The following is a 12,908-nucleotide window of genomic DNA, read 5'->3' on the forward strand; positions in this document are numbered from 1 at the left end:
AGAGTGACTAAAGGAAATTATAAAGAACCTGTATGAAAGGGATTTTCTAAGCACAGCGAAAAGAACACTGAGCTGAGAAATGGAAGCCAGTGGAAGTTTATCTCTAAAAGAGGGAGCTGGATTGGACGACTTGGCTGAAACGCCTTTTCCTTGCCCCAACAGATAAATATCCTCTGGCTCTGCCCTAGGAGGCTGGCTGGCTGTCTTTCTTCCAGGTGCTTCCTTGCCCTCTAGCTTCTGGTTGGTTCTGCCAACAAGGACCCTTGGCAGAGATGGAAGGGATAGAGGAAGAAACGTTAGGGATTACACTTGGCTCTCGCCCTGTAAGGTTTCTGAAGGTCACGACCCCTCTCAAGGACTCTTGCTTTCCATGACTCCTCCCTAGCATGGGGCAGTGTTCCCCCGACCCCCTGCCCACATCCATAGTATCAGTACCCTTGTAAGTGAACGCTCCTTGAACTATCCCAATTTGAATGCTGCTGGAACCATGACTGATACATTCTGGAAGATTCCTCCCAGCTGTCACTTTGCACATGATTATTTTGTGAACTTGGTTTTCTTGTTCTTTTTTCTCCGAAGTAATGATTCTTGGCTTCCTCAAGTGAAGTTCAGATGGTGTGCAAATTATTAACAAAAGAAAGTGCTAGCTCCATTTCTTAAAAGTAAAACTATCATCCACAATCACAAGAGAGAAGTCAAAAGTAAGGAAAATAAGGGTCAGCTTTATTTCACTACAAGGCAGTAAGTACACTGTCATATCAAAGGTTTAGTGCCATCCGTCTTGCACCAAGTGTTTTTAAGGCAGCAACTGGTTGTGGATTCCTGCCTCTCCACCCAGCTGCAAACACAAGTTCTGTGCAGTCCTGACACCAGACACTTAGAAACTGTGGGTTATGCTGATCAAACACGTACGACTGAATTAAAGAACAGTGGGGCTGAATTCAAAACAAAACACAGGACATCAACAACATAGATCTCCCAAAAAAGAAGTGCAACGCATGCTCTTACAAACCAACCATGACAAGAAAAAAAAAAAAAACAACAACCAATAACAGCAAAATCTCCCAAATAAGTTTTCCAATGTATTACAAAAGAAAAAAAAAGTATATATATAAAAATATAAAAAGTCTGAAATACTAGTGCATAGTTAATTACCTAACACCTAATTTCTTTTCTTTCTGTCCAAAGCTTTACTGCCCGTCATACTAGCAGCATGTCTACAGGCTAAGACCATAGCAGCAAAACACATTTTTCATTTGGCATTTACAAAATTAAATTACTGAATAAAAATATAATTTCTTTATAAAACTATTTCATACAGTAATAATTTTTAAAGCAAGCTAACAAAAAACTCATAAAATGGTTTAGTACAATAAATGTACCTCCAATGTTATTAACCATACATGAGCATTTACAATCTTGATTAATGATCTCATCATATTAAGCCAACATTTATAGTAATGCATTGTGTTTAGTGACTGACAAAAGTAAAATATTGGAGTACCCTTTTCTGCGTGTAAAATTTCAAAAACCTCGTAACGAAAAAATACTGGTCTGTGGGATCCTCTAAGATACAGATTCATCGACTTGACATTTAAAAAAACCGCCCTAAGATAGTAACATCTGACTACAATTCATCACCTAACAATTTAGGTAAGACTGTTATCTATTTATTTTTTAAAAATCCTTTTAGTTGGGTGAAATCTTATCAGATTTCACCCACCTAAATGCACTTGGTGCTGCTGTCAACTGTTGTACCACAACAAATATATGTTCTTCTCCCATTCATGAAAAGTTTCATGTAGAGGAATGATATATCCAAAGTCAACTTGAAGTGTTCTGTAAACCATAATGCTTGTCTGGAAACATCTCACATCACCAGAGTCCGGGTTGAGAAGGCATTCACATATTTACGAGCCTGACCGGAAGCTGTCATCTGATCGTCCATCTTTCCACAGGATGCAGCTTCCCAGGCCCCGCTACAAGGCTAATGGAGAAAAGAGAGTAACAGCGAGGTCAGGCAGGAAGCACACACTTTAACCCACAAATGGAGTCCCACTCCCTGCAGAGTCAGCAGAGGGGATTTTGCCCTCCACATAGCAAATGGTAGACACCAGAGAGCTTTCGTCAGATAAAATCTTAACTCTGTGACACCCAGGAATCCAGCATTCTTAAGTGATATTAATTATTAGAAGTTATTTATTGCTAAGAGAACAAGTCCTTCCCTAATAGTATCTTAAGGTACAACCACAGCTTCATACTTGAGTGCCTTTGTCTATGATAAGGTGATTTTACAAAGTTGGAGGCAGGAATGGGCATAATTCCCCAGGTACCTAAGGTAAGCTCTGGGCATTTACGCCTTAAGCATACTGGTGAGTGCCTGAGTCCTCTGAGTGAAGAAGATCCCATAGGTGCTAGAATTGATCAATGCCTACTAAACTTAGTATATATTTTTAATATCAATTAAATAACAATTAACTTAGAAATATCTTTTTACCAGGACAGCTTTACTTTTTAAAGACATATTGGAAAATATAAGATGGAACTAATATCTAAGGGGCAGCATCCAGATCTAGGTCTAGTGTTTGGCACTTCGTACACATGTTCTCATTTGCACAGCACAACGAGCCTGTGAAGGAGGCTCATTTTCTCTTTGGTCGGGCAGGAAATGGAGACTCAGAAAGTGGAGATGACTTGCTCAAGGCCACTCCGAGGGCACACTGTAGAGTGGCTTTGCATGTACGTTTGCCCTCTTCACAGCCCTGGCTCCTGCCTTCCCTCCATGTTGCTTCAAACTAAAATACGTACTCTTTGTGCCCTACTTAGTTCCCAAAAGATTTAAGATACTTACAAAATAAATACAAGATAATATGGTTTAAAAAGCGGACAAGGCAGGGTCACAGATAAATGTATGAAAAATAAATAACATAAAGATGGGGCGATATGGTACACCAAACACTTGCCAATGAAGTACAGTGCATCAGCTCAATTTAACCCTCAACCTTGGCTCTGAGCTCTCTACCAGCCAATGCAAAGAAGGAAAGAGAAACACAAGCAGATATAAGATTTGGCATCTGTAAGCTCAGAACTAAACCAGTGGTTTAAAAAAGCTCAACTATTCTTGGTATTGACATCTAGGAGGCATTTTTCTGCCATGAAACAAAAGGATAAGAGAAGAAAGACCACTGCTCTCTAGAGTCTCAGATGTTCTTTAGGAGACAAAATGAACACATGTGATACAGGTGGCATAGTAACAGGCAGCGTGACACGTGCCCAGGTGAAGAGTGGATGGGACACTGAGGAATTGCCAGGGCAATGCTCCAGGGAAAGGGCAAGAATAGGCAGGGTTTAGACAGACAGGTGAGAAAGGAGTTAACCCAGGAATAGCACAAAAGAGTCAGGAAGCTGCAATTTCTATAGTGTTTGCAGGAGCGATTGGGAGACAGGAAGAGATATAGTGCATTAAATGCCAACATTTAACAAGTGCTTACTATGTGCCACCCACGCTTCCAAGTGTTTTAGGTGTGTCATCTCATTTAATTTAATTCTTAGAAAAACACATGAAACACTGCACCTGCTTCACAGACCAGGCAATTTAAAAGGAAAAGAGAATTTAGGCAATATCTTCAAGGTCACCCAGCTAAGAAGTGATGAAACAAGAGTGTGAATCCAGGCCCTAATGAGTGTAAGATGCTGCTTCCAACAGAGTTCTTATTAGTGGAAAATTGCGGGGTCAGGTCAGCAGGGCCCTGGAATGTAGGAAGAAGCATTTAGATGAGGTGTTGAAGTCATCAGACTTTTTAGCAAAGAGGTTCAAGATAATTCTAAAGGAACATGGTATTTGTATGGTTATGGGGTTTCTTCACCTAGTGGCTGGAACAAAGTTTCAAGGACATAAGGTTTATAGAGCCCTGTTTCTAACTTGTAAACCTTCACAGGACGCAGACTGGGTTCCCCGACTTCTGCACAATCTACCATGCCCTCTCCCTGCCAATGTCAAAAAAACCATCCAGGTTTACATATATTGACTATCACGGCTCAGAGGCTCAACACGTAACTTGAAATACTACATAGCAAGACGGATTATTGTAATGTTTTCCTGGAACCATGTATCACAAAGATGACAGAACAAAGGTGACAGGTGTTCAGGGCTGACTTCTGCCACTGAGTCACATTTATGTTTTGCTACACAAAAATCACCAGGGTAGTTATAGCATTCTATGAATAATTCTGAATAAGAGATGTTTCTCTAGGTTCAAGCAAGTGGATTAAATACACAGATTTCTCTGGTGTGTATCTATCCATACAAATTCAACATTTTAGTTTAGTTCGTTGCTTATCTGTTGTTGCTAAAAAATTTCAGGGCAGCTCTGAAACAGCAACTGACCCAAATGAAAAAATAAAAGTTAATGTTATCGTTTCAATTATTAAGCTTGTGTTGGTCGTCACTGTAGCACTGTAACATAATAACTACCATCTGAGAGTGAAGAGTTACATACGGTGGATGTCAACCATGGAGCACTAAGCAGCACCTAGAATCCATGGTGTACATACAACAAAGTGCATGGGTCTTAAACACTAAGTGACTGAAGAAGCAGCAGAAGGAAGTATCTTCATATACTAATACATGCAAATCTAACATTACATAAAGATAAACCACCAAAACCAAAACTACATATTTTGAAAGAATGCAGGCAAACAATTGGAGGGGAAAAAAATGAAAGTGAGAATAGGGATAAAAGTGAGGAGCAGGGAAGACTGCTTCTGTTTTTCTCTGGTTAAGACTTTTTCTATTTAGCTATGCTTGAATTAATATAGAATTAAAATACTATTTTAAAACAGTCTTATGCTTGCTTTGGCTATGCCCCTTGGAAAAAGTCAAGTTGTGATCCTTGGCAATATGGTATTTAAGTTAATGCAGAATTCCCAAAATCTGTTTAGGAGACTCTAATACTAAGTATTATCAGTTTAATGTACTAGGGGTGCCAAAAAAATGTTACAAGTGGACACTTTGGTCAACATTGCTCAAGCAGTAGTTCGCCATAATCAGAAGTGTCTGGACGCTGATGGTAACCACTTTGAGCACCTCTTGTTAATTGCAGAAGTCAAACGTGACTTGTATGTATATTTTATCAGTATATATTGAGTATTACAATTTTAATACAGTTTTCCTTTCTTAAAATGTGTATACATTTTTTTAGCACCCTCTGTATTTTCAACTTGAAATTTGACTGTGTTCTTGTTGGGTCTCCCACATGGCTCATCACTTTATTCAGGTTTGGCTCTTCCTCCAGGACCAGATATTTAAAACAAGGTCAATATAAAGAAGATACCATATATTTTTAATTAGGATTTTTGAGAAAACTTTTCATTAGCTTCTCCTAAGTCAAAATGGAATTTGCCAAGAAAGAAATCCAGTTGACCCAAATATCCAAAGTCCAGAAAGCAGAGCATTTCAGGGGCGTATAAGCCCTGAATCTTAGGGCCTATGGAAGGCAAGAGGGCTTCCAACACCTGAATCTCCCAAGTAGACAAGCACCAGGACACAGGAGCCACTGTCTACAACAACCACTGTGCAGAACAAAAAGCCAATGGGCTACTGTGTGCAGGTACCTCCTTTTTTGTACCAGGAGAGAGCAAAGCAAGCGCAATTTATAAGAACGAATGAAAAAAAGTGGTCAGAGTGGACACACACCCAAACCTACAGCATGAAAAGAAGAGCAGGAAGCCAAGTACTCAGGTAAAAAAAGAAATGCTCAGGTCCAATAGTCTACATGGCAGCTGCCTCCTCTTCTGCTATTTCCTTCTCCCTCCTTACCTTGAAGCCATGGGGCCCTCGGCCAACTTTTCAAGCAAAGAGAATAGTTTTGACAAACAAGGATTAAAAGTCTTTGTGCTGGAAGAAGTTTTTAATACTGTCATGTAGATCTGTGTGCATCCTCCTTATTCCCTCTCCACAAATTTTAGTTTCATCTGTGCTAAAGAATTGATAAGAATTACAGATTTCTGCACATGAATTCTTGTTAAATTACTAACCCGTGGCACTACTGCAGACATGTCACTCTACCCAAATTCATTTCACCATTAATAATCCTACCTCACATCCTCCTCCTCTTGCCCGGGAGTCATCTTGCTTATCCTGTAATCTGCCTTTAATTGCCCTTGGGCAGAAGTGAACTGTAAATAGACTGTCAAAGCTTTAACTGGGATATCCTGCTAAAGCACTTTAAATACTCAGCTCCTTTGTAGAAAACAGAAGAAGTAAAAGGAGACAAGACCGTGTCCGCAGGTGGTTTTCTGTCAGAATTAGATTATCTTCACATTTTTCATTTAGAATAGGAATAGTTTTTTCATCATGCTGAACAACTACTATTATTATTGTACTGATATATCAACCTCACACGATAGTTGCTGATGTCAAAAGCCCTGGCAAGTTACTGTGCTTTACAATTCACGGGCCTAATAATAAATGTGCATAAATCATAAAAAATGATTTTGTTAAACCAAAACAACTTGTGAGATACTATTATGTTTTTCTTGTTTTTAAGTAATAAGCAGATATGAATGGTGTCCAAAAGAATAAGAATGATCTGATTATTCTGTTGAACCCATCTGTAGAACATAACTCTGAACTACAATTCACCAAGTGAGAATTCCTTTTAAAGTGTATCAGTTATAAGAGGTAACATAGAAATCTTCAGCTGTATCTTGAAAGTCAGGGATGAACCTGAGATGAAATGCCACTAAGGTAAGGTTAACAGTTACTGGAATTTTCTCACACATACATGCCAATCTACGTCCCCACAAAACAATGAAACGCCCTCAATTTCAAGGTTGCTAACTTTTCATAGAAAAGAACCCTAAAAGTCAGGGGACAAAAGGTCCAGTCAGTGATTGGAAGTTGCCCGATCCACCAGTGCCTCCTCTTTCCACCCAGTCCTAAGTTAATAATTGCTAATGTGGATGGACTTTGCCTAAATTTGGAGTTTGTCCCAGATATCTCTAGGGGTCTCTTCATCTTACATGTTTATAGCGTTTCCAACAGTTTATATTATATAGCCTAGGGTGTCACAACTTTTTGGCAGAATAGCTCTTTCCTTAGTCATATATTAGTTCCAGACTATTAAGATTAAGACAAGTGCCAAATTGCTCTAAAGTGATTCTATCTTTGCTGGCTCGGGGAAGATTCAGTATCATATTGTTTACCAAACCAAACAACAACAAAAATATCCACATCTTGTAATATCTGGGGCACGGAACTCTGAATAAGAGCTTGACATACCTTCCCCACTCATTTAGCCTTTCTTAGTTCAGCCCCAAAACTGTATGTGGTAAACTTGCTTAATTTATAACATATATTAAAAGCAGGTTGCTGAAATACTACTGACAGCTATGTAAATTCTTGCCAGGACAAGTGGAAAAAAGTGACCCAAGAGGGGAACCAAATGAATACATACATATCCAAAGGAGCAGGTCAAGAGCACACTATACTAAGAAATGCCTGGAAAGCTCTGTCACATATAGACAGACTGTTTCCATGTCTGCTGACAGGCCAACAACAGAAGTACCAGAAAAGTAGAGAAAACCAGTAAATCTGTTTTTTTGTCTCCGTAAAACCAAAGAGATCTGACTATCTTTATTTCAGGAATCAGTTGAATCAGCTGTCTCTTTTGGTGACCCACTGACACACTTCTGCAAGAGTGGAGCAGGGAATGAGAAAGACTGTGCTAGAGGAAATAATACACCACAGGGCAAGAAGACCTGGCCCTTGGTGAAGCCTCCTTGCCTGTGTTGCTAAGGACAGGGTCTGTGCATAGCTTTGCCTAATAATAGATAACAGCAATGCACACTGCCACGTGTGCTGCCATTTTGAAAGCAATACTATATCCATTTGAACTTCACAGCAACCTTGTATGATGAGTGAAGGATACACTATAGTTCCAAATTTATAGACGAGCATTTTGGCCTGAAGAGGTTAATGAATTAAAGACAATTAGAAAATGGTCGAGTCTAGACTAGAGCCCAGCATCCTGTTGCTTGCATGCTAGTTTATTACACTCCTCAGCAATGCCAATCACGCAAAAAGGTTTTGCCCGATATTTTGAAAAATTCACAAGTAATTCATATAAAAATAGGAGCGATCCAAAACACATGGAACTGAAAAAGTGAGTTTCAATTGCTTGCAATAATATTTTAAGATTCTTTGATGCCGTGCAAATGTGTTTAAATAATAATGGTTGAGAAATTTACTTAAATTAAACTCACTGTTTTAAAGAAGTAAGGCCATGACAAGCCAAGTCAGGAAATTAAAATTTAAAGCTGTCATTCTGTGGTTACCAAAAAGAGGAAAGTGAGTTAGTAAAAAGCATATGAACACATCTTTTGCACTTGGGTTTTAAATAGGAATAAAAGGAAATTATAGTTTAAGAGAAAAACACAGAAGTTTAGAAAGCTTATAACTTAAGTACAGTTTCAAATATACCGATGAAGATGTCTACCTTAAGAAATATTTAGTGGTAAAGTGTGTTTCAAAGTGTAAAGCAGTTTGTAAAGCAAATTGAAAGCATATTGAGGAAAACAGGCAGCTCTTTTCTCCTTGCTGAGGAAGGAGGTGTGTGTGTGTGTGTGTGTGTGTGTGTGTGTGTGTGTGTGTCGGTCTGTCTGTCTTGGGCTCTCTCAGGGTAACTTGTGAAAAGTGTTCCACAGTGAATCTGCCTTTCCTGATCCAAACTGCAAGCTTTTTAGATGAATATTTATTTCCTCTCTTGTGATCATTTTTAAGCGTCTAGACTACGATCCGCTACCCCCACTCATTATGGGAAAAATGGAACAATGGTCCAATGTGAAAATCTCACATATTCTGAGCTACAGAAAAGACACAAATATCAAAAATGTCTCAGAACATTTTTATTATGAGTCCTTGTTTGCTTGTACAATCTAAAATTGAAGCACCTTAAAAAAATAAGAAATCCGACAATTATAAGATTATGCAGCTGCCACAAACTACTTTTGGAAAAAGATTAAGCATAAATAATTTTAAAAACAAATAAAATATTATTTGTGTGTAACGGCTAACAATAGCCTCTATTGAAGCAATAGTTTATGTATTGGGGCTAAACGGAGAGTTCTGAGTTATTGAAATTTATTGCTTCTCAGTGACAACCCATATAACAAACGGGCGTCCTTAGCACCCTGATTTTGGTCTCTACATAGCATTTCCCACTAAAATGATCAGCACCCCTTAGGGAAATGGTTGATTCCAGGCAGAGGAAGGAAATGTAGCTGTTAAATTAAAGCCATTTAAATTAAATTAAATTGAAAATTCTGTTCCTCAATAGCACTAACCACATTTCAAGGGCTCAGTAGCCACATGTAACTAGTGGCTCCCGTATTGGACAGCTGCGTATTGGACATTTCCATCATTACATAGGTCCTATTGGACAGCAATGGTCTAGAGATTAAGAGACTTAAAAACCAAATGCAGTGTGTAAACTGTTTCAATTTTATAATAACAATGTTCTTTTATATAACAAATAATAACAAGGCTCTTTTCTGGATTAATGGGAAAATCTAAATATAGCCTGAGAATTAAAATCTTAAGGAATTATTGTTAATAATGTGTGATAATAGTATTAGGTTATATATAAAAATGTCCTTATTTTTAGATAGACATCTGAAAAGATGTAAGAATAAAATGTTATATTATCCAGAACTTTAGAATGCTTCATTAAAAAATAGATGAAGTAAATATGGCAAAATGTTAATAATTGGTTATATCTAAATCACAGAATATTTTCTATACTTCTATGTATGTTTGAGATTTACTGTAACAAAATGTGAAACTCATAGCTTCTTGCATTTCTAATTTTAAAATATCAAATGTAATTTACACATATTTATTTATAAGCATGTGCATTTATATGTACATTAGAAGTTGAATCATAAGGGCCCAGTATCTGCTCTGTCTAAAGTATTATTGCCATAATTAAGTCAGGGATGATTAAAACTGAAACTGTAGAACACAAAATTGCAGTTACTGTAGTCTTCAATAAACTGTTCTTGTACTTAAGTAAAGTTATTTAGACAATAAGATAGCTGGACAATCAATTGCACTATTACAAGCGGCAAATATTTTTTTTATTTTAGAAGTATCCGAATTTTAAAATATTTTAGGAATCATATTTAGTTGTTTTAATTAAAAGCACTATGATAAAAATATAGAGATTGGTTAAAATCTCACTTAATATTTGATTTACTGTTCATAGAAATTACAAAAGTTATAGGGTATATAAGATACTCTTAAGTTGAATGGCCAGGCCATTTAACAAAGGTACAATATGTTCAATAATACCAGAAATCTGCCCAATTAGGTCAAATTATCAGTGGAAACATATAAGAAAGCATTATGTTTTAAATAAACAAAATTACCAAGTTACCTAAAAGCCTATATAAATATTATTGAACTAGGATTATATGAAGCATAGGAAATACATGTCTAAGTATTTAGAATCATTTGATGCATTTTCCAATATTTATCACAAAAGTTTGAAACATTTTAGAAATCACATATTTCTATGGTATCAGAAGCTAGATCTCCATGACACAAAACAGAGGAGATACTTGATGTGTACCATTCATTGATTTAATGAGCATTTCTTAAAATGAATTAGTTATCTATTATAGCAGGTTATTAAAATATATTTCAGCAGTATAAATCAGTAAACCATATAGTGCAGATAGAAGCATTGGCTCTTAAAATTAACTTTCAGGTCTCAGTTATTGAGTTTAGTAGAACTAACAAATATCACCTCCACCATGAGATGTACATAGATAGTTTAATCTCAGTATACAGATATTAGAATCTATAAAGTGCCAAATACAACACATTGATATGCTAGAAAATATAGATTAATAAAATAGAGTTACTACTTAATTTTGAGTTTTGAAGATAGCTAACATTTTCACTAAATAAAATATAAACATATTGATAATAAAGTTCCATACTGATTTTTAAAAAATGCAATAAATATTAAAAACTGTAATGTAAACATTTGAACATCCTATCTTTTGTAAATACAGTTGACCCTTGAGCAACATGGGGTTAGGAGCACCGACTCCTGCAGTCAAAAATCCACATATAGCTTTTGACTCCCCCAAAACTCAGTATCATCCCTCAGTATCCGCAGGGCCATTGGTTCCAGGACACCCCGTGGATCATACAGTCTGCCCTCTGCATCAGCAGATTCCACTAACCGCGTTATTGAAAATACTGTTTTTCATCTGAGGTTGGTTGAATCTGTAGAATCTGGGGATACAGAGAGCTGACTATATACAGAGGGTGCCAAAAACATGTATACACATTTTAAGAAAGGAAAAAAAAAACTATTAAAATTACACTGATGGTAACCACTTTGAGCACCTCTTGTAATTGCACAAGTCAAACGTGACTTGTATTCATCTTTTGTTATCGATATATATTATTACAATTTTAATACAGTTTTTTCCTTTCTTAAAATGTGTATACATATTTTTTTTGGCACCCTCTGTATTTATGGAAGTAAAATCTATGTATAAGTGGTCTTGTGCAGTTCAAACCCAGCTTGTCCAAGGGTCAACTGTACTGATAACTTGGCAATTTTATGTAACATATACTTTATATCAGTACCATGTTCAGCTCAGTGGTTTTGGCTAAACACTGTTTGGTTAGGCCAAAAGCTTTTAGGATTTGATTTTAGGAAAATAACCAGGGGTTTTCAACTTACATAATGATAACTACTTTTGTAATGATAACTGTCCTCAAATATATTTACATGTTTGCTCTTTGAAATTCAGAATGCCCTTTTGATATACTACTATAAATGTAGGTTGAGTCCCAGGCTAGGTTACAAAATATATGTAAAAATTAAGCTTCATGTACTAATAGTACTAGTGAAATTCTATGCTCTGGAAACCAAGGGCCAAGTAATTTAGGAAGGAAGAGGGAAAGAAAACAAGGATAGCCTTTCCTTTCTGGAGCCAGGATCATTGTTAGGTAAAACTTTTAAATAGCTATCTTTGCCCTGACATCCTTCTAACCCGCTTTCTGTGTCCCTCGTATGTGGGAGAGTTCATTCTTTTCCTCATCTCCCAATTGTCTGTGATACTCTGAGTCTTCTCCACATGAGGACTCACCAGGCTTGACTGACTCAGGAACAACTCCAGATTCCCCACAAGGACTGACTTACCCCATCTATACTCCAGAGGATCAACAGTTCTCTTTCACCAAAGCAGTAGGATCAGATAGAAACCACAAGAAAAGCAATCTGATTGAATTAAGAAACAAAATGTGCCTACCGCCCTTCCAGCTGTATTTGTATTCCTTAACAAATAATGCTAAATATCACAAATACTTAAAAAGGGGAAGTTTTAATATTCTCACAATTTGGAGAGAGAAGGCCTACCACAAAGAGAGAAAAGCCATTTAAAAAGAAAGGGCAGCCTCTCAAAGCCTACACATCATCCTATTAAAGTGCCTCTAACTCACAGTACAAACATGACTTCCCACTTTTGAACCCCGGGTTCCCTATGTGCTCCAGGGTTTGTGAAGTTCCCCTCAGTGTAGTTCAGGGGGACAGAGGGGAGGCCTCTGCAGGTGGCTGAGTACTGGCTTATTTAATGTTTGGAACTGCTTTAAATAATTTAGTAGTAAATTTGCATTCTTATTTACATTTGGCTCGGTATTAATTTGGATTTTGTTGTATTTCATCAACATACACTGACTTCAGAGTTACAAGGGAAATCTCTTTTGATATTAAAACCCAGCAGCAGACGGTTAACTACAGGTTGGCTACACGACACTGACAGTTGACTTTCTTATTCTGATAGTTCAATATATCGTAATTATTTGCTAGCTAGCTCATTTCAAACTT

General features: G+C 37.1%; 1 protein-coding gene across 2 annotated transcripts in view; it reads right to left on the minus strand.

Annotated features, from left to right (window-relative positions):
- Nucleotides 1–702: 702 nt before the first annotated feature.
- Nucleotides 703–12,908, minus strand: part of MYB (MYB proto-oncogene, transcription factor) — a 33,325-nt gene continuing 21,119 nt past the window's right edge. The window contains exon 15 of one of the 2 annotated variants that reach the window (XM_019732807.3): nt 703–1,987. In XM_019732807.3, the coding sequence (XP_019588366.1) occupies nt 1,871–1,987 (117 nt within the window). In that variant the 3' untranslated portion in view covers nt 703–1,870. The remainder of the gene's footprint in view (nt 1,988–12,908) is intronic. The other variant, XM_019732805.3, reaches the window with a different exon arrangement.

This window comes from Rhinolophus sinicus, chromosome 2 (assembly GCF_057876585.1).
Source record: "Rhinolophus sinicus isolate RSI-liver-muscle chromosome 2, RSI-T2T, whole genome shotgun sequence".
Classification (NCBI taxonomy): domain Eukaryota; kingdom Metazoa; phylum Chordata; class Mammalia; order Chiroptera; family Rhinolophidae; genus Rhinolophus; species Rhinolophus sinicus.